The sequence below is a fragment of the Sparus aurata genome, chromosome 13, assembly GCF_900880675.1.
Source record: "Sparus aurata chromosome 13, fSpaAur1.1, whole genome shotgun sequence".
Taxonomy (NCBI): Eukaryota; Metazoa; Chordata; class Actinopteri; order Spariformes; family Sparidae; genus Sparus; species Sparus aurata.
The window spans coordinates 345,653-367,939 of NC_044199.1; the positions used below are offsets into that span (position 1 = coordinate 345,653).

The window sequence follows — 22,287 nt, forward strand, 5'->3', positions numbered from 1 at the left end:
GACTTCAAAATTGATTGAAAATTACTCCAACAATGTTTTATGATAATGTTCCAAAAATATCTGGTAATTTCTCTCATTCTCTCTCTCAGCAGGCGGCTAACCTGAACTCAGTTTTTTCATTTTCATTTCCAGATACTTTTAGTTAAAAAACCTTTTTTCCAGCAATTTCTATAATTTCAGCAGATCAAGAACTATTTTCCTGAATGTCAATATTTTTTACAGTTAGTCACCACAAGCTGCCGACAAGAACAAATTCATTGTAAAGAATCAAGTGACAAAGATTCATAACTGCCTCACAATAATGCAGAGTTACTGTTGAGACAACAATACTTAGCAAATAAATAACAGGAAAACAAAGAAGTTCATTTACAATCATTTGATATGACATTAAAGGGGCAACATGTAAGATTTCTATCTGAAAAAAATACAAATGTACGATGAAAGAATAACAGTTTAACATTATGATGTGTGTGTGTTGTGTTGCTGGCAGTTCTGCAGCTGCAGGTCCAGTTAGCAGCACTCAGCAGCTCCTCTGCTGACGTGCTGCCCTCTATTTGTTCTGAGTGTGAAGTTGACAGGTGGTCAGTTTTTACATGTCGCACCTTTAAGCAGCAACAACTAACTTCAGACACTAGTTAACTAAAATATCATGATGGGTGTAAGTTAAGCAGAAATCAGTGCAGAGTTTCCTGGAAATAATAGGAAGACATAATATCACTGTGAATTATTGTTGTAATTTGGTGTCATTTCAGAATGTAGCCACTTCCTACCTGTCCATGACATTTCTCACTGCACAGTGGTTGTTACATACAAAGTGGAAGAGAGGAATATACTTTATATATACATCATCTGGCTTTATTGAACATATTAATATACAATCCTGTGGGCAAAGTGAGTATGGGTTCATTTATTAACAGGGAACAAAAGACCTGAATAACGTTTCCTGTCGCAGTGAAACTGTCCGTTCTCGTGACGATGGAGACTAAAGGAGCGCGATGTGGAGCAACTAAAACCGCTAAAATACAAAAGTGTTTGTCCGGCAGACCAGATGTTAGTTGATGCAGATCATCAAGCAGGGTCATACAGTTGGAATACAAATAGCAACCTACAGAAATACTTAATCATATTCACAAAATATACACAGAAAATATTCATGTAGAGCATTCATTGTCTTCTAAATTGTTGCCCATAATTCTTTTAGCAAAAAAAAGAAAAGAAAAAGAAAAATGACAGTATAGAAATGAAGGAAAAGGATTAACACCGGCTAAATAAAGAATCAATAAAGCCCATGCCTGTGGAATGAAATGAAATGACTAAAGGGCAGTTAATGGCCGCAGTCACCATAGCAATAGAATTCTATATTTTATGGAGTTCACAACCTTCTACATTCAACAACCCTAACAAGCACATAAAGGGTCGGAGGTCATGCAAGTGTGGCGGTGCGCTGGAGCAGAGCTGCTCGGCTGGGGTCAGAGGACAGATCCATCCAGTCACTGATGAAAGAAAACCAGCTCAGTCATATATAAAATAAAAAGCACGCACACTCACACGTGCACACACACACACACACACACACACGCATTCATGCTGCATGTCTGACTGAAGTTTTGCAGAAACACACTCAGTCACTGCTGGAGGTGGGAGGTCGTTGGTGTTCGGAGGCTCCGCTGGGGTTGAGCCAGCAGTTCTGTAGCAGTCTGAGTTCACTGCAGTCAGGTTTTCAAACAATGGAGCCTGACACGCAGGGCAATAAGGGCTGAAATGCCCCGTCTCATCAGCCTCTGCCTCGGAGACAGAGGGGAGGAGGGAGAGGATGGAGAAGAGAGAGAGGGAGGATACAGAGACAGTTCATACAGTCTGACACGGCTGTTGTTTCAGTCCTCTGGTGTACACGTGAAGGAAACATGCATCAACAGAGTGAACAAACCCTTTTGCGCTCCATAATTGACAACACTGTAGTTCACAGTTACACATCATCTCAATGTCAGCTGAGGGAAGATTTAAAGTACACTCATGAGTCCAAATCTAGCAGATGTGTCCTGTCAGAGACCTGCAGGTAAAGTTGAATGTTTTAGAAGCCCGACTCTAACCGTACCTCAGAGTTGCCATGCACACATATCGTATAAAGCAGCAATTTAAAATCCTTGGCACTGGATGTAATCCGAGGTTCTGCAGAATTGTCCGATATTGGTGTTCTTGTCTGGCGGTAAAGTTGCTCATTCACAAGTTCATGAAAGCGTTCAGACTTCAGAATACGGTTCGATGTGATGGACCCTGACCCGGGGCGGGGCGGGACAGGCGGGGTCCCACCAGAGTCTGTATTGCATTTTTTATTGCATTGCATATATGTATTCTTGAAAAACTATGTTTCTGATGCAAAGTTTAAATCATGCATTATTTATTTCACATGTCAGTGTGGCTGAACTGAGCTCTCACATGCTGGTCTGTTCACAAATCAAAGTTCTCATAAGACAAAACACATAATCACAACAAATGAAACATAAGTTTAAAAAGAACCAGGAAATCATGTCGAATCATTTAGAAAGACGTGAGAACCACGGGGCAGATGACAACACCATGTTTGTGGACGTGTTCTGTTCTTTACACCACCGACCTCCTGCTGCTGTGTGCAGGTTCTCTCATTTGAAAAGGTGCCTGTGTTAACAAGAGACGCCTTTAATGAGAACATCCTCCTGGATGATGGATGTCGCGGGGAAGCAAACACACAGCAGTTTATATATAGAAACCACATGGCTTTAACATGTTACCCTCTCCACTTAATTGGAAACGGTGTATTATCATATGCAAATCCTCACAAGTGGATTATTAATGAATATGTTTTGGCATTTGGGATAATTGATGATGATGGGTTTAGGTTTCTATTTTTCGCTGCTTTCTTAATGAAAAGCAGAAGCCAGCGCTGTCATCGCGATAAATAATTGGCAAGCAGTGCGGGAATCCTTTAACTTCAATTAAAATGAGTACAATAAATAGAAACAATACAAAAGAAAGCGATAACAATGTCAGCGCATAAAGACTTAAACCTTCTCCACAGCTCATATCCAGGATACATAAAGACCACAGTGTACGAGATGCTAACGAGTACGAATGCTTTTATAGGTTGACTGCATGTTTTCTTCTATATGAATGTCATGATGACACGAGACTTGCACATTTGCATCCACTGTGTTTACATTCATACTGCAGGTAACTGTGTTGCAGCTCGTGGGTTTTGCAGCTAAAACTAATTACTTAGTATAATGTGAAATATCTGGCAAAATTAAAGGAGCACTATGTTGTATTTGGGGAATACTGAAGTTTTAAAGTGAAACAAACAAACTAAAGACTGAATAAAGTGAATGAATGAAGTGACTTTAAAAGACAACACAGTCTCATAACGTGTTACTGTGTTTATACGTGGCGGACCCTGCCACCTTTCTAGCTTCAAACAGTGTTCTGGAAACAGCTTGTTCATTCAGTTAAGGAAAAAATAAAATTCTGAGTTTGTATTATAACCTCCTTAATATCCTGAGTTTGAATTTCTTCTTAAAACTCCACAGTTCCCCTTTAAAATTTGCTTTCCTGACAATTTGCAGTGTGTTTGTGAGTTTCCCAAAACATGGAACCAGATGGATCTCAGCTTTGGGCAACACATTATTTTATGATACTCATTAAATCATGCACTGATGTTTTTACATTTGTCACAAGGAAATCTAGGACATATAATCCTGTGACTGTGAAAATCATGGAAAACCTCAAGTCTAAGTGAATGGTATGTGTCTTCTCTGTATCCACATGTGCACGTTTCTCCATCCGCATGTGCATGTGACAGCAAATCTTCAACCAGGCAAACGTATCTGTGGAACACGCCATAAAAAACCCTTTGAAGATTTTGCTTCACATCCTTTGTACTCCATCAGCGGAGGGAAATTAAGCCAATGAACCAAAAATGTTGTTGCAAATGAGTGTCGTGGGATCAAAAAAAAAAAAAAAAAGCTGCGAGTGAAAGCGTCCCTGCGAGTCAGTCAGACTGGATCCAGACAGGACAACGCTCATTCCCTGAAGAGTGTTCAAAGATTCGGGGAATGGCTCATTTCAAACACATACACAAGGTCGCTCCCGTGTGTGAGAGGCATGCATACAGAAGAGAACAACAAAGACGAGCTCTGCCTCTGAGTCTGCAGCCTAGCTAGCTTCGCTCACATGCCTTGCACTTCCACTTGGGCAGGGAATACAGGACCGACACTGAAAAAGTGTCCTAGCTTGTACTGTTTTTTTTTTTCTTTAACATTGGGGAAGAGAAATAAAGAAATGAAAGAGACAGAGAGATATAATACCTGTTTGAAATGCTTCCAGAGCCTCGGGCCCACAAGCTGTGCGCTCCTGGGTCAAGTTGGCAATAGAAGCTGGTTCATCTGCTCTCAACACACTCACTTTCCAAGGGAGTACTCAAAAAGAAATACAATGCACTGAGGCGGCATAAAAGAGTGCTTGGCAAACGTCTGTCATCTATTTATTGTGTATATATATCTTAGTGTGTGTGTATGGAAGTGTGTGATTCTGTGGTTTCCAGGAAGACGAACTCTTGGCTCAGACGGTGTCCCTGTGAGACAGAAAAGACACAAATGAAGGTAAAATTAGTGAGAAAACATCATCTGTGCACACCGTGTGTGACGAGGAGAGGAAGCAGCGCGCTCTGGTCTGCTGCCGTCGACTGAATGAAGGTTTTCTCTTCGAATTACGGATGTGATATTTAATCATATTCAAGCATACAGATATATGCATACAGACACCTCCGCACACACCTACTCCATTTCACATCCGTCCACATCTGCCTGCAACACGCAGCACATCCGTGTGATGTAACAGCGTACTCCGCTTCAGTCTTTCTGTGAAGGCTGGCATCCATTCCAGGCTGAATTCAAAATTTGAAATTATTCAGTCCCTCGCTGCCAAAGTTGTTCACAAAGACCTTGTGAAACTCGTCTGGGAACCTCTGCCAGGTGTAGTTCACACCTCCACCTCCTCCGCCTGAAGTGTTAAAGCAGGAGACACTTTCGACAGCACTGAGAGCCATTTTCAGCCGGAGAACTAACATGGCTGCCGGCAGAAAAAAAGAAAAGTGCCAGCTCTCTGTGTGTTTTTGGTTGGTACGGAGGTGAAGAGGCGTTTTGGCTCAAGTCCTTTAAAGAGCTAACATACGGCTAACATTCCTTTTTCGCAAATTTAAACAATTTTTAGAAATGTGTGCAGCATCCAAATGTTCTGTGTGCAACATTTAAATTCAGTTTAAGCTTCATGTTGCAGGTGAACAAAGCTGCCGCACTAAATGAGGCAGCTGACAGATTCATGTATGAGTTGGACAGTGTGAAGATTTCAGCTGAATGAGCTGAATACTTAAAGATACATTTACAATACTGTTGCATATTATTAATTACATTGTGCTGGATTTAAATAAACCTTATGAATACACATGTCTTACTGCTCGTGTGCGCTGAACAGTAGCGAGGCAGATTTCACAGAATCTGACTGATGCCCATAAATGTCTCAACAGCCAGCCAGTGAAACAAACACATGATGGGAGAGTTCAGTCGACACTGACTGCAGTCCAACACAGAATCTATCACCTGATAAATATTTTCTCTAACAGTGTGGGAAGCAGCAGCACATGAAACCTGATGGAGCTGACCCGTCTTTATTTTTAAGGGTTTGAATCAGCGAACCAAATCCATGTTTCTGTTTGATGCTGCCGCACGTAAGTGTTAACACACGGTGTTATGAAATGTATACGATTAATACACTCATTGTACTATCATGTCTGGCCAGTATGACCTGAAGATGATGTTGTGATTTTGCTGTTTTTCTGTGACTATTTTAAGCTGCATACGACACACAAATATATCTCAATCAAGGACTTCTCTTCATGTTGAACAGCAGCAGAGACATAAAAACAATCACCACTTTTATAAATGTCTGCAAGCAACTTGAGGATATTTAATGAGGGTCAAAGTTTATGAGAGGAGTAAAACTGGATGACAGCGCCTCCACATTTATCTCTTCTCATTGTAACAGTTACATGAACACTTCTCAGTGATTGTTGGTACTGTCATAACATATCAACACTATAAGAGTTGAGAATAATAGTAATGTGGACATAATGGGAAAGACAAATATTAGAACAAGTAGGTGAGTTTAAAAAATGACATCAATTTAATGTCATTCAGCTTTTAAAACCTGCACAAGACAGATCTTATGCAATATTACAATATCCAAAATCTAATAAAACATAAAAAATAATGATGATAATAATTTTCCTCAGATAACAAAGTGCAGTGAATGAACAGAAGAATGTGACCACCCTCTGCCTTCAAAACTGCATCATTTCTTCTCAGTTCTTGAAGGAACTCGTCTGGTACGTTGTTCCAAACATGAGAGAGAACTGACCACAGATCCTCTGAAATATTGATTGGATTGAGATTTTTTTATTTGTTTGCTCACTTGATAAAAATAAACAATTATTATTCAGATTTTTAAGCATTCTTAGTTTACAGCATTTGTTCACACCTGCCCAAGGCTTTTGAGCAGTACTGTATATACATAGATATATATCTGTATCTATATATATATATATATATATATATATATATATATATATTATTACACCATTATATGATGTTTCCTCACTGCCATAACATCTATGTATTTACCAATCTAGACTTTCAATTATCACCACTAAAGACTCATTAGAGCCATTATTTGTGTTAATAAAAATTAGTCATGCAACTGCTGACAGACTGACATCTACAATTACAATGACACTGTTAACAGTGTAAAACATTATTTATATGCAATGTATATGAGTCTATTTCTATTTCTTACTTTTTTATTGTATTGTTTATTCTTTACTATTATCATTGTACCACTGTCATTTAAATGCTGTGATGAAGAAGTTTCCCCATTTAAAATAAAATAAAGAAAATTCTGATTCTGTTTCTGATTCTGATCAGCTGAACTCGTGACCTCATGGTGATTGGACCATTTCTCTGTGGACGCTGCAGCCCGGCTGCATGTAAACAGACGGCCAATATGTGTCTATACAGCCTGTAAAGGAGACTGACAAGACATGTGTACAACCCACAGAGACAAGAGGCTGTGATCTGAAATGACTGGATGATTAATGCTGAGTGGATGAGCTAGAGAGACACCAGAGAGGGGGGGAGGGGGGAGAGAGAGAGGGAGAGAGGGAGAGAGAGAGGGGGGAGAGAGGGAGAGAGGGAGAGAGAGGGGGGAGAGAGAGGGAGAGAGAGGGGGGAGAGGGAGAGAGAGGGAGAGAGAGGGAGAGAGAGGGGGGAGAGAGAGAGAGAGGGGGGAGAGAGGGGGGAGAGAGAGCATGTATATGTGAAGAGGACTCCAGGGACAAAGAGCAGTTGATAACAGTTCATCTCTCCGTGAGGTTTGTAAATGTTCACGCTCCTGCGCTGCACAGACGTCCATGTAAACACAGGTAGGTGTGTGAGGGATGCATTCACACAAACTAGGTGACAAAAGGCGGATGCAGCGATTCCCTGGAGGCCGCAGATAGAAACGTGATAGATAGGGGATCTCTGTTTGTATCGGCCTTTTCACTCGCCGTCTGAGTGGCCTGTAATTGAATGATCATTACGCCAAAGTTATGGCTACGGCCCCGCAGTCGAAAACAGGAATTGAGTTAGAAACAGCATTTAGTGGTTTTGATTTATGAGCAACAATGGGGGAGTTGTTTTTCAAGCCTGGCACTCTGATGGGCAATAAAGAGGAGCAGGGCTTATCACCTGCTGTACCCACTCTGACACACATACAGCAGTCAGCCTGCCAGCCAGCCAGCCAGCAACCAGTCACCAACCAGCTGGGGCCCTTCATGGGAGGAAGTGTTTTCAGCAAATTTGTTTCCTTCATGTCTCACCCTGAATGGTGCTATTCATTAAAATAGCCTCCAGTCGGTAGGCACTGCTGCCATGGCACATTTATACACTTGTTCGCCTGTATCCTCGCTGAAGTACACACACACACACACACACAGTTTTCTTCTGGTTCAGCTCATCTTTGCAGGAGGACCTTCAATAATAAAAGCAATGCCACAAAGGGAGAAAAAGGTCTGTTGCATGTGATACAACCTTCTTTCAGCTCAGGCCACTGGAGCTGTATTTTTATTCCTCCGCAGTGAAAAGGACTGCCTGCCTTTTATTTAATGGATGTGGTATTTTTGATAAAGGTGGAGCTACATTTGAATGAAGGGGTCACTCGCGTGGGTGCTGCTGCATAGAAAATAGCAAAAAAACAGAAAGTGTTAATTTTGGAAGTGTGAAGCATTGTACAAACGGGCTTCAGCTGCGGTCCACATCACTGAGCAGGAATGCTTTAATTATCACCAGAGATGGTGTCTCAGTGGATCAGTTCAGACTCAGCATTTAGCTTTAATCACACTTGTTACTCTCATCTTGCTTCTATACTTAACCATAATGTGCATCTCCAATAGCCACATCTCAAATCTGATGGAAATGCATCCTGGTTTTAACAGTCGGGGCTGATTCTGCAGCCTTGACAACAGGATATAATGTCAGCAGTTCGCATTTCTGCAAGCCACATGTCCAAGTTCGTATGTGTCATCAGCTCTGAACCATATTAACATTGTACCAAGTGTCACATTCACATGACATGTTCATGACCTGACTTCCACCAGGAGCAGGAGTGGATGGTGGTGGCGTTACACAGCGGTTGCATTGATGAGGTTTCAGATAGAAAATACAATGGTATATTATGTCTTTTGAATAAATGTAGAGTATGTGTGAAATCAATGGAGCCTCTTTCTTTCTGCCACTTTATAAGTTTTCTTTTCCAAAAACTGGCAGCGACCCAGACTCCATGTCCTCCGTGTTGACAAATCACAGATACCATGTGATTCCATCAGTGTTACACTATTGGCTCACCGACCCTGTTAGAAACTGGAACCAAGCGTCAGAATTCTTACACAGTGGTAAACCAAAAAACATCATTTTGAACCTGACAAGCGTTCTCAAATTATTAATCACAATTATAATAATGTGTTAAAGGAGCTCTACAAGCTCTGTGGATGTATTCTTATTTTCTAATTTCTTGTCTGCAAAAATGTTTTATCAATATGACCTTCAACATTTATTTATTTATTTTGTTGTGGATCTGTTGGAAAAGATGCAGGTGCCAAGAGGGGATTATTTATATTTGATATTCGTATATCCAATATATAAACTCTTATCACAGCAACGAGGACACAGACTCGGTTGCTGGAGTCTTCGGCTTGTTGGTCGGCAGCCATTTGAGTTAAAATAACCCAACTGTAAATTCTTCCACACCATCTGCAGCAGCCGTGTTTGGTGCCAGTACAGTGAGAATAACAGTGATGTAACCACAATCAATCACAGTGACAACCTGTGCTTGTGCATGTTCTTTGCACTGGCTGGTCATTCCAGGTTCCAACACCACTGAGGTTTCCAGCTATCAGCCCCGGAGCGATGTGTGTGGTTTCATCTGTGCTTTGCTTTCTTCACTTAATGCACGAGTTCAGTCAGACTCATGCAGACACTCCACACACAGAAACTCAGCTGCAGACTATGTTGCTATATTACTATAATGTTATATTTACTTCTAATTGGTGCAGATTCCCGGCCCCTGAAGGGAACCACTCTGCTGTTTTCTTACAAGAAGTTTGTCAGATTCTGCCTTCTCACTTACAGTCCCTATCAATTAATAGAAACAGTTAAGAGAGTGTCACTAAGAGTGTTAGTCACACAGAGATATCCCGATGCCTGCCAACACTGTCATGTCATCTGACTTGTCTCAGCTCGGGCTGCAGGGCTTTTCCCTTTTTAGAGAAAGAGCAAGGCAGGGAATGAAAGGAGCTGAACCCACACAGCTTAAAAGCCCCGGAGTCACGAAGCACATCGATAGTGTGCACATAAATGCACAACCAGGCATATGTGTCTGTTTGGAGCATATGGTCGGGACGAATCAAACAGAGAAACTTGCACGCACCCCTGCATCATAAACAGCGCTCTCTCCTTCAACCAGCATCACCCTCAGCGCTCTGTCAGAGTGTCGAACCCCTCAGGATCCGTACAGGTGATGTACGAGAGCACAATGCATCTCCTGATGTCATCACAACACTGTGAGCCCTTATTTCATTCTTTTACAGACAAATTGCTTTGGCAGTAACAATCCAAAGACTGCTGATGTTCATATCTGCAATCAGTAACAGCTGCGACTGAGTCTTATACACGTAGCTGCGTTTTAAAGACACGACATTAACGTTCCTCTGAGACTTCACAACTCACCTCCACACCTACAGCAGCTATCTCGTTTGCAGATTCAAGTGTTGTTCGCCGTCGGCCTACTGTATGTTTCTTTAAATACAATCATACAGTATCACAGATGTTATGTACAAAAATAGTTCAGCAGCGTTTGCTTTGGATTTGATAGCTTTTTATTTAAATCCACTATCTATAAATCTTCTCCTGTTGAAGACGTGTGATGCAAACATTCAGCTGAGATCTTTGAGGCTCCTGTTGTTGGCTGAGAATGTAGAAACACTGCAGATTTGTGTGGCAGCCAATAAGTAGACGATACTAAACGTTTATAAAGTGTGTCTCAGGTAACAACGACAGGTGAAGTTAACTTGCTGTTGTGCACTTTTTTTCACAGGAACTTTCTCTAAATAGGCTTCAGTGACAACAGTAAAATCCTGTTTGCTCGCTGAAAACTGAGACTTGCTGTTCAACACGAGCATCTAAACATGGTGCTGTTGATCCCGACTGATTATATCGTGAAGGAGTTGAATGAAATGTCACCCTCAGCTATCGACGGGGTTTACTGCAGATTAGCATATATATATTAAGTAAGATGGTGGTACACTGAATATTACATTTTCCCAAGCGAATGGTTGCATCACTATTTAATTAAACTTTAGTGCTCACATTAATATGTTCAACATCACAGTTCATACAGCCCGACGTTCTGACGGTTCTGTCCAGAACACAGCTTTCTGGGCTCTGGTGCTCTGGTAGTAATCGACTTCTGGCGCTGGCCTGTTGAACTCGAGGACTCAGCCAGACATTTCTCCAACATTCCTCTACAATGAAACTCGCCTATAACAGCACTGTACACTGAACATGGTTAATAGCTCAGCAGCCAATTATATATGTGTGAGCTATCAGATTGTAATTGTTTCAGTTGCTTTCACAGTCTTTTAATACGCTTTTAATGAGGAAGTCACCTACTGTGAATCATGGCTGAGCTGACAACAGCACTCTCAGTCACCAGTGAGTGGAGCCCCACTGCTAACAGCCACTGATTACAGTATGTCAGAGACTCTGGTGACTCAGTGAAGTCCAGTCACTTTGAGAATGTGTCGCTAACGATGTGTTCGTGAACACCTTTTAGCTAAAGGCAACACTTTGATTGAGTACAGCTTTACACCAATTACTTATAGACTGATGTCATTTTTGGCCGATTAATAAAACTATTTTTCAGATACGCACGAGAAGTGGCTTCATCATTTAGACTATATGACTGTATGGACAGCACAGACACCTACAGGCTGCGAGCACTGCAGCCCGTTGGCACTGTGGAGCGCCAGACACATTGCAAAACACTGAATGACAAACACTGAGCCTGCCAGTGATGCCCGGTGGTCTCCTCTTGCAATTATAACTCAACTCTACTGTATCCAGCCTGTGACCGCTCTGCTGACACATTTAGAAAAGCCATATGGTAAATAATCAGAGCTGAACGTGTAAGAGCGCTGTGTGGCTGCTGAATTATATATAAAGGCTCTCAGGCTGGCAAAGACAAAAAACATATAATAGATCCAGATACACTCTGCACTCATACTACCCACACACACACACACACACACACACACACACACACACACACACACACACACACACACACATTATAGACTCAGAGTGCAGCTGATATACAGTGTGATGTGGCCTTTTTCACCTCGGAGTGCAATATCACGCAGCAAAAACATTTCATTATTATTATAATACTGAATAATGAGAAACAAGCAGCTGACTTGAACAACTTTGATGAACTCACATCGCACCAACATTGTGAGCAGCCAGAGAAACTATGTCGGCACATTTTGGAAACTTTCACTTATTCATTATTATTATTCATCCCAGCAGCCCATTAAAATCTCTTTCTGGAACATTTAAAGTAAGAAATAGGCCATCCAGTGGCCCGTGTTATTCATTTTTAAACTAGTCACTCTTATGAAACATTTTGTTCACAAGATTTAGGGGATTAAAGAGGCGGAAAGTCCAGCCATGTTTTATTATTTACTTACTGATTGGCTGGCTTAAACTTGTTCTCATTTCTGATGGGGATAATGGGTCAGAACCAACACATTTTAAGTTCCAGTGTTTAGGATTTAGAGGGATATAGAAATAAAATATAATAACCATAATTATGTGTGCATCGGTGCATAATCACCTGCGAATCCTGATATTTTTTTAACCTTAGAATAAGCCTTTAATATCTACAGAGGGAACGGGTCCTCTTCCACAGAGTCCGCCATGTTTCTACAGTACACAAGACAAACACAGAAGGCCCGTGTGCTCGGCAGCCACAGCAGAGGACGATGAGGCGAGGGGTGTTCAGTTTGTTGCAATCTGCAACCTCACCACTAGATGCCACTCAATCCCACACGCTGGAGCTTTCAATAGACACAAGTGCAGCACTTGTTGTGTAAGATTTAACTAAAGATAACACATTCAATATAAAGATTAGTTTTAGCAACCATGCCATGTGTTCACCTGGACATCTCCATCGTGTCCTTGGTGAGATAGACGATCCAGTAGACCAGGTTGAAGGCGCCAAACGAAAGAGGGAACAGGATGCGGGAGTATTTGTCGATGATGCTGGTGCCGGTCAGAACGTTGTTGGCCGGTACAGCTGAACCCTGCTGCAGGAAGGCTTGAGCGTTGACAGGCGGGTTGGGAAATGTTTTTGCAGGCCGGTCAAACAGCGGGGCAGAGTTCATCCTCTTCTTCAGCACACTGCTGGCATCCACCTTGGAGAGGCAAAGAGGAAAGATATAGAATCTGTAAGAGGAAATTGATATTAAAGAGAATACTTTATGATGGAATATGAGGGTGTTAATAATTAAACTGTCGCTGTGGAGTTATCATAAATCATCATATCTTATGTGCAAAGAATGTCAGCAGAAACTGGTTCTGTATGAAAACGGGTGACATGTTATAACATCGGAGGTAGCTAATAATATCAACAAATTACAATAAGTTAAATTAGGCAAAACCAAAGAAAATAATCAAGATAAATGCATCCTGATGTTAATGCCATATTTGCACAGCTGTGAGTTGATCTGTGCATGTGAGGAATGTGTGCGTCTGCGTAGAATACCAATGAGCAGCACAGTAATTAAGCTCAACAATGGAAATCAATGGCGTTTTGTTTCTGATTTGATGTGATTTCAATCAGCCGTCGCATGAAGATTGATGAAGTTGTGGGAAGCAAACAAAACATATTAAACAAAAGCAGCTCACAGTATATTGACACATGGTTATCGCTATGCCTCATCAACCTTCAGTAAAGCAGTGTGATCTCAGCTCATGCTCGCTGCTCCAGTAGCTGGAAATCAGCTACTGTACGTGTGCTGAGAGAATGGAAGAGTACATCTGGGAAACGGGTCAAGGAACACCTTGTTGCCTGAAGGTGGAGTCAGGGAGAGATGCTGAGAGAGACAGACCTCCCTTTAGAGAGCAGTACACGTTCATGAATCAACCTAAAGTACCAGGACCAGTCGCTTCTGGATGATCCGGGTCGTCTTGATACCTAACAGAGGCTACTTTATTATTATTTAATTATTATGGAAATAACCGTTATCATATCAGGACAAACAAGGTGTTCCTGTTTGTTTTACTTTAGGACCAATTCTAAATCATTCACTGACACGAGTGTGTGATCCTGAAACGACTCACACTGACTGATGACAGTGTTCACTACAGTGCAGAGTTCGAATAGTTACTCTCTAGTTTTAGGAAGTAAACTCCCCACAGTTCACTGACGTCCAGCTTCTGGCTGTATTTAGTTCACAGAGGATGTTTTTATTTTCAGCCTTTTTTTATAGTCTTGCAGCAAAAACTGTACTTGTGAGATTTGAGCCGGATTTGTGAGGCTACGGGATTACATGCTCCTCTACAGGTCGAGAAACTGTTACAATCCTCTGGCTGAAGAGAAGCCATCCAAAAATGCACGATGTCCAATCCCAAAATAGGACTAGATTTATCCCTGAGTTATTCATTTCACAAAACTTAGCACAGTTACAGATGCAAGGGCTTCACCAAACTGTGCATGTACAAAATGTTTATCAAAGGACTGAATTATGCTGCAGACACGTGACACTCGTGACCATAGATGCCCTAACCCTGTCGCTCGCCACTGATTTTGTATGGCATGAAGGTGCCACCTTGTCAGACCCGTCTGCCACAAAACGACAGAGGATGTGGTGGGACGCACTCACGATTATGGGCGCACTTCCAGGGCTTTCAGCCACGCAACCTGAGCCAGCATCCTCCATGAAACAGGATGATAATCCTCCTTCTACAGAGCAATTGGTTCATTCATGAAGATTTGGGTTGGTGACTTTGTTGAGGGAATATTACTAATATAATTATTGCTCAGCCCACATAGCGAGCAATAGGACGCGAGGCATCAGCAGGAAGAATTGCAAAGCTGTAGGATCCTGAAACTCAGTGTGTCTCCATGTGCAGCAAACATTTTGTCGACTAACAAAGTAAGTAACTTTGTGTTGTTCTGGTCAGTGATACCTGTGCCTAGCTAACCAGTGAGCTCAAACATTTACTCAAGAAACTCCAGGAGAACTGGGATTCTGGTTTAGAAGTTTACTAGAGCAGATCTCAAACACAAAATGACATATTCACATCACAGATCTGAAGTTATTATAGTGTTATAAGGGGGTAACAATGTGCCACAGTAAAGAAAAGTAAGTATTCTAACAGCTAAATGTAAAATTAACATAGGATATCAGCTTACGTATGTCAGTGAGAAACATCAGTCATCAACTGATGAAACAAACAATTCACCATAAACTCTTGAAATATGTAGTTTTCTATATTAATATGCTACTAATGATCAAATCTGCTTACCGACAACTCATCTAACAAGTCACAGATCAATGGATGGAACAGGATCAATCAATCATCCTCACACGGCTGCAACATGGTGGTACTGCCACTTCTAAACTGTCTAAACTGTCTTATCTTCTATTAACTGCCACTAGGTGGCTTCAACCAAACATGCAGGATCTGCATAGGGCACTAAAAAATCTAACTAACTAACTAACTAACTAACTAACTTTGCAATGAGCGTCTTGTAGTCGCCACTCGTTCGTCTCTGGTAAACTCAGGGTGCTACAATAATCCTTTGACATGTTGATTTGTAACGTTTCAGCTAGCTGAAGGCATTCGGTTAGCGCTTCAGCTCTTCATTGCATATTCTGGCACCGACTGTTTCCCCTCGAGTGGACGAGATTTTTAGTGCATGACGCATCGCACTCTGTCTCGATTCAACACTGTGGATGTGACTGAAGTGAGTCACAGCGTCAATCGAATTCTGTAGGATGGTGTGACGTCAGGAGCATGACCACGGGAACGTCTGACAGAGACAAGCGGTTTAAATGGAGTGCATTTTCCCCCTCTTGATTGAAGGCCTACATGTACAGACTCATAATCTTTTGTCTGAAATTGAAGTAGAAACCTCTCTTCCTGAGTGGTGAACCATAAAGCTGTAATCGATGGTGTCCCTAAAGCACAAGATGATCCTTTACCGCGGTATAGAACTGATTGTTGCTCAGCACAAAGTGTGGCAAAGAGTCGGGAGAGAGGGTAAACAAAGAAGGATGCTACACCATGATAAAATATAAAACTCAATTCAATTCTCTTCAGGTTTCAATCATGTGAGTCATTTTGTTCGGGGGCTGCAGTCTACATTAAAGAAGTCAGGTGAAAACAGAAGCGGGTGCTGTGAAAGGTTTATGTGGTCGCGGGTGATGGGATCAGACACAACTGATCAGGATTAGTAAAACCTGATAACAACATGACATGTGGGAGGAGAGAGAGGGTCCAGGTCATCTGACAGCAGGTCATCCTGAGGTTAAGCTCATTCATCACTCATTACATCGTGTGCCTCTATCTGTAAATGAGGTGTGCTCCCTCCTGCTGAGTCACTGCTCAAGGTTAATTTGTGATTGGTTTGCTTTACCCAAACAGGAAATTACTCTTCAAGTTCTATTTGTCAGAAATAGCTGGTATCCAAAACTGAAACACCACCAGATGTGAGTTCAGCTGCCTATCACTGCAGTGCTTCCTTTTTAGGGTAAAGATCATCGTGTGCGTAGACGTTGTGTGCATGGCCTGAGCGGAGTGTGTGTGCGGCGTGCTGTACGGTGATGCCGCTGAGCCGATACACAAGCTATATCTAATAATGACAAAAGGCTTGCTGGGCTTCTTCCCGGTCAAATCCCAGAGGGATCAGCTCCTCCTCTCTTTATCTACTGCTCTAGATTTCAGCAGCACACTTCCACACGGGGAGGATGAGCGCTGACGGATGGATCTATGGATATCTTTGGGCGTGGGTACTCGTGTGTGGGGGCAGGTGGGAGCTACATTTAAGTGTGTTCCATAGTGTATGTGTAGGTGTGTGTGTGAAATAAGGTTACACTCTATGGCAGCGAGCACATGGAGGTTTATCCATGTGGGTGCTGAGTGGGTGTAAATACACTCGTGGGCAATTATTATGCACGTAAATGTACTTTCTATATTAATGCATATGAAGCATGGCAGTCCTATGTTTATCAGTGATGGCTCTTCTTTTCTGGTTTATGTTTGAAATTAAGAGTATTAAAAAATGTATATGATGTGAGGGTAAAATCCAAAATACGCAGATTGTATTACTGTTATTACATGTCTTAAATCTTCACTTAGTGACAGCGCTGCGCTCATGCTCTGGTTAGGTTTACATGCAAAACAACCTCCTGGGTAAGGAAGTGTTTCTCTTGGAACCTGGCTGGAGATTAGAAATGTCCAGTTTTCTTCACCACAATCATGATTTGAAATCATCCAAAGCTCTTGTCAAAACCAACTATTTTTGTCACCACAGACACGACTGAGATGTCCCGACTTCTCGTCACCAGTATCACTTTTTCTCGCCTCAAAGATGTGCAACTTCCTGTAAAACATGTTGAAATGTTGAAACAGAGTCTTGAGCTGTGGTCACTGGCTTGGCAACCTCCTCTCCTGTAACTCCGCCCTCAGTTGCTCAACCTCCTTATATGCAAGTCAGATCATAAATATGTAATGTGAAAAAAGTACAACATGTTTTGTAGAAATGTCATTACAATGAGAGCCTATAGATTCTCACAAATGTGAGCACATTTGATTTGCAGAAGCATTAAGTGAACATTTAATCCTGACGACTGTGAAAGAGTTCAAGAATACAAGGTGAACCAGTGAAGAGATGAAATTAAGCTGACAAGCTGAAACAAACACTACCTGATCACCTGCTGACATAAAATGTCATTTTATGTTATTTTATTTTCTATTTGATGGCGGTGCAACATCCTCTGAGGTGCCTAATGGCCACATCTCAAATCCCTGTCGGAGGTTTGTTCCACTCGTTTTACTTCTGTTGAAAGCTTTCTTAAGAGGTAGTTGTTCCTCACTCGTATTGAGGGTATGAGGTCAGAGGTTCCCCCTGAGCCTTTGTTACTTTTGGGCTCTATAAACAAAATGTATTAGACCTGACGTGATGAACAGGAATCTGGACTGTCTGACTTGTGATTCTGACAGATCATTCTCTCCCACCTCTTCAGGTCCACACTCTTACTTGTAGTCTGGTGGAATATTAGCCACTAGCCTGCCATGTGACTCGGTCCAGAGGGAAATGTGAAGAAAAGTGATAAAGCTTTCAGGAAACGCTAATAACAACTCAGCCCCATTTGTGAACGCGATGAGTGATTCATACATAGAGAGCTCTTCACGCAAAGCTCCGGGGAAAAGTCAAAACATTTCCCAAATGTCTTCTCTTTATCTGGAGTGATAACACGGTCGCTGAGGGCCAAACCAACAACAAGTCCAGCATGTCCGCAGAGCGAGCCGCTCAGCTGGGTCATGACAACATGTTGATTTAAACAACGTTCAGCATCATTCTGTGCTGCCGGATGACTTTATAACAACCACAATCAATAAATGGTAAATGTATGCTAATCAAACTTTACTTAATAGTTATTTCACTGCTAACAAACAATGAAATGCTTTTCAAAATGTTTGCAGCTGCTAACAGTGACCTCATACTGAATGAACTGTAAATGAATGCTGCTCACTATGAAGTGTCACCTTTATTTTTCAATTGTATGTTTTATATATTTTTAAAACACAATTTCTGTGCAGTGCTAATTCCAATGTTTTTTTCATGGTCATGAAAGAATAACAACTATTTCATGATTTACTTTTCAGTAATTATTGACATTCATCTCAGATTCACGTCTTTACTGCTCATCATTTCTCACAATATAATACATCAGTTAAAGTGTCCTTAACCCTGATCAGCAGCAGCAAAATGATGTTGGTTATAATATTAATGATGATAATTCTGATATGATGTTTTGATGAAAGGTTTGAAGAGGCTGCTCACAACAACTTGAGCGTAGCCTTCGTATATAATACTGTTATAGACATAATTCAAAGATCTTTCCACATGTATAGAAAGTAAAAATGCCCTCAGGCACTCAAATGAGAACATGTTGCCTCTAGTGTGAGCACACTTTTTTGCTGATTGCAGAAGTCAGTAATATAAATGTGACGCGACTCGAGCCAGAAAACACAAAGAAGAAGCTGGCAAAGAAAACCAGAACTGAACCGGGATCTGAAGGATCAGGTGTGTGTGTGATGTCTGTCAGCTCCACACTGTCACATGGATCCGTTGTAACGTTGGTAGTCGTAGGCCGGACAATGTAAACAAGAGAGAAACACACGGTAGCACCACAGATAGTCCAACACTCGGTCCTGAGCTCATCCAGCCGAGTCAACAGAACACCGATCAGAATCTCCCTCCACCCAATCAGTGACCAGCGATCCTGTGTGCTCCGGCACCTGTGGCCGGGCCTTTAAATAAAGGTCCCTTCTTTGTCTCTCTCTCTTTCGCTCTCTCCCTTTTTTTTCTCCTCCCACGACTGTTTTATTTTCTGTTAATTTCCTGCACCACATACTGCAGCACCCACTCACACACGCCACTGACGATGCATGCAGCACCCTCTACACACACCGGTAAACACCCCCTTCCCCTTTGTGTTTACAGTCGTACATTTGATTCATTAAACGCACCATTTATCTTCGGTTGTTGTGCTTCCTGTTACCTGACAGTCATAACAGGTCGTAGTGTTTTAAATCGTGACTGCTAGCTGGCTATTTCTATTCCCAATGATACACCATTGTTTTTCTCTTTCCCTTTCTCAGTGTAATGAAGAGTCTTCCCTCCTACATATTTGTTGAAAGCAGTCATTTTCCATGATGCATCCCTCCCACTCGCTCTTTCTCTCAGTGTAACTCTCGCTCACGCACACACACACACACACACACACACACACACACACACACACAATGAAACCACGCTGGCCCCTCACATCCATCTCTCCATCTCTGCTCCATAGAAATGGACTGAGCCAGCTTTCTCAGCCCCCTCTCCGCTTCATTGTGGTGGTTGCCCTCCTTCTTGTGAGCCCGCAGTGATCTGCTGGATATTCCCTTAATCTATGGCTCTTACATAATCTGCAGCAACATCGTTCACAGAGCCACCGCCTGTCTCCTCGCGTCACTCTCTGTGGTTATCACACAGTTACGGGGCAGAGTAGAGGACTGGGAGAGAGGGATGGATGGATGGATGATAGATGTACAGTAGATGGATGGATGAGTAAGACATTGTATAGATGAGTGAACTGTATAGATGCTGGAGATTACATGTATGCGTCTACTGTACACGAGCCTGTGTGTGTATTTGAGTGTGTGCTGCAGATTATGTGTGGACCAGTGTGCTTGTGTGGGTCTGTGTGGACAAGCGTGGATAAAGTGGAGATTGTGGTGTTTCAGTGTGTACATGTGGACATGCAGCACTGAGATTCAGAGAGCGAAAGGAACGGTCAAGAGATGTGTGTGTGTGTGTGTGTGTGTGTGTGTGTGTGTGTGTGTGTGTGTGTGTGTGTGTGTGTGTGTGTGTGTGCATGAGAGGGAGGCAGAGACGGTGTGGCAGGAGAGAATAGAAGGCTCACATGAAAAGCACAGTGGGGGTCCGGAGAAGAAGCACTAAATCAGGGAAAATGCTACCTTTTAGTGCATTTGTGTGTGTGTGTGTGTGTATGTGTGTGTGTGTGTGTATGTGTGTGTGTGTGTATGTGTGTGTGTGTGTGTGTGTGTGTGTACTTAAGGAGATGGGAGAGAGATTCAGTAGGCAGACCATCAGCAAACTGAAAGTAGCTAAAATGACCCATGAGTGGTGAAAGAATGGAAGCAAAGCAAAACCAAACACAATTTCATACAACACTCTCTGTGCGTTCTGTTCAGTAGAACCGGCTGACACACTGACCGGTAACACAACCGAGCTGGGATCGTTCTCAGAACAACATAATTAACGTTTCTCCAGAACCGTCATTGCAACTGTGCAAGTACAATTTTGTGATGTCATAGCTTAGTGACTCAGGAAAAAGTGCATAAAAATGGGAGGAGTTAGTCTTTCAAATACGTGTTTAATGTGTTCAAACTGAACCTAAACTAAACACAGTTTTGGAAAAATAATAAGTGAACAGAACAACTACAGACAGGTCCCATCTATTAAAACACCTTGATCAAGAGTCCAGTACACGAAGGATGAAACTCACAAAATCACAGTGCAAATTGAGCGTCTATAAATCCGTCCGCAGGAATATTCAACCAGCAGAATGTCTCACTAACTGAAGGGAAGCTAAATCTTGACAAAGGTGACACAGCTTGGTTAAATTTTTCCTGGTCTGTATGGTAAAAAATCCATCTGTCTTTAACAACATAACCAATAGTTACTGTGTCAATAACAGACAGAGCTTTGGACATGAACATGTTTGTACAGTCAAACTATAAGTTTACCACACAAGCTATGATGCACTTTAAAGTTCACAGTTCTTTTCTGTTTTTTTATCACCTGTGATTTCTTTAACTTTATTCACTATTTACTCACAAGCCAATGAAGCTACTGAAACTGAAAAAGACAAAAACGTTGACATTAAAATAGTCATAAAAGGCAAAAAAAAAAAAAAAAGAATGGAGACAAATAGAAGAAGACAGGCTGGAGGAGCAAATAAAGACAAGCATAGCAAGAGACTAAAACTGAGCAAGACAAACCAGGAACGTGGACGACACGAGGACACGATCACTTGTTCACGTCCCCTGAACGGTTCCAGCCTCTGGACTGCAGGCTGGACCGGCAATATTCTCTCTTATTTGCCTCCCATATGATCTAAAATGCTTCAAATTCATCATTCATCTTCTCAGAGACATAACTCAGTCAAAACAGAATGAATAATACATGATATGGATACTGCTGGATCTCTGTGTATAACCACGGTTACATTGCAAACAGCTGATACGTTAACGTCTCTGAAACATGAGCCATCATGGTGCAATATCACATAAATGTAGTTTAGCTTCAAACCAGCCAGATGTGACTGATCCACATAAAGGACTGTTCCACTCCGTTCATTTGTTGGGAGTAACTAATGTTGAGGTGTAAATCTGCTGCGGATATCAATCCGCCATCGCCTCACTGACTCTTAATGTTCGGGCAGTCGGTGACCAAAAATAGAATCGATGTTCCTTCTCTAATTTAGAGACGTTATGTCAGTGAGTTGTTTTGAAACATCACATAGACAAAATGCATTTTATTCTTTATATGTACAACGTTCAATAAAGGTGAAAGACGTTCTTCGGCATCACTCAGGAAGTGGAGTTGAAAGCTTTTTGAAGAGTTGTGTTATTTAGCAGCTCGGTTTAGATTTGTGAGGAGAAAAATACAGAAGCACACAGCGGTGAAGTGGTTTGATGAAGAGATGTAGAGGCATCTAATGAGGCCAAGTGTAGCCTTTTGCGCTTCCTGTGAGTGCAGCATCCACTCTGATCACCATTTATCACAGCCTCTGAGTGCATTTTG

General features: G+C 41.9%; 1 protein-coding gene across 1 annotated transcript in view; it reads right to left on the bottom strand.

The window, feature by feature from the left end:
* Positions 1-237: 237 nt before the first annotated feature.
* The window catches only part of gabra6b (gamma-aminobutyric acid type A receptor subunit alpha6b), a 32,362-nt gene continuing 10,312 nt past the window's right edge, over positions 238-22,287 (bottom strand). Inside the window, exons 9-10 of the mRNA XM_030437851.1 lie at positions 12,834-13,090; positions 238-4,603 (exon numbers count right to left, since the gene is read on the bottom strand). Of these exons, the coding sequence (XP_030293711.1) occupies positions 4,591-4,603; positions 12,834-13,090 (270 nt within the window). The 3' untranslated portion in view covers positions 238-4,590. The remainder of the gene's footprint in view (positions 4,604-12,833; positions 13,091-22,287) is intronic.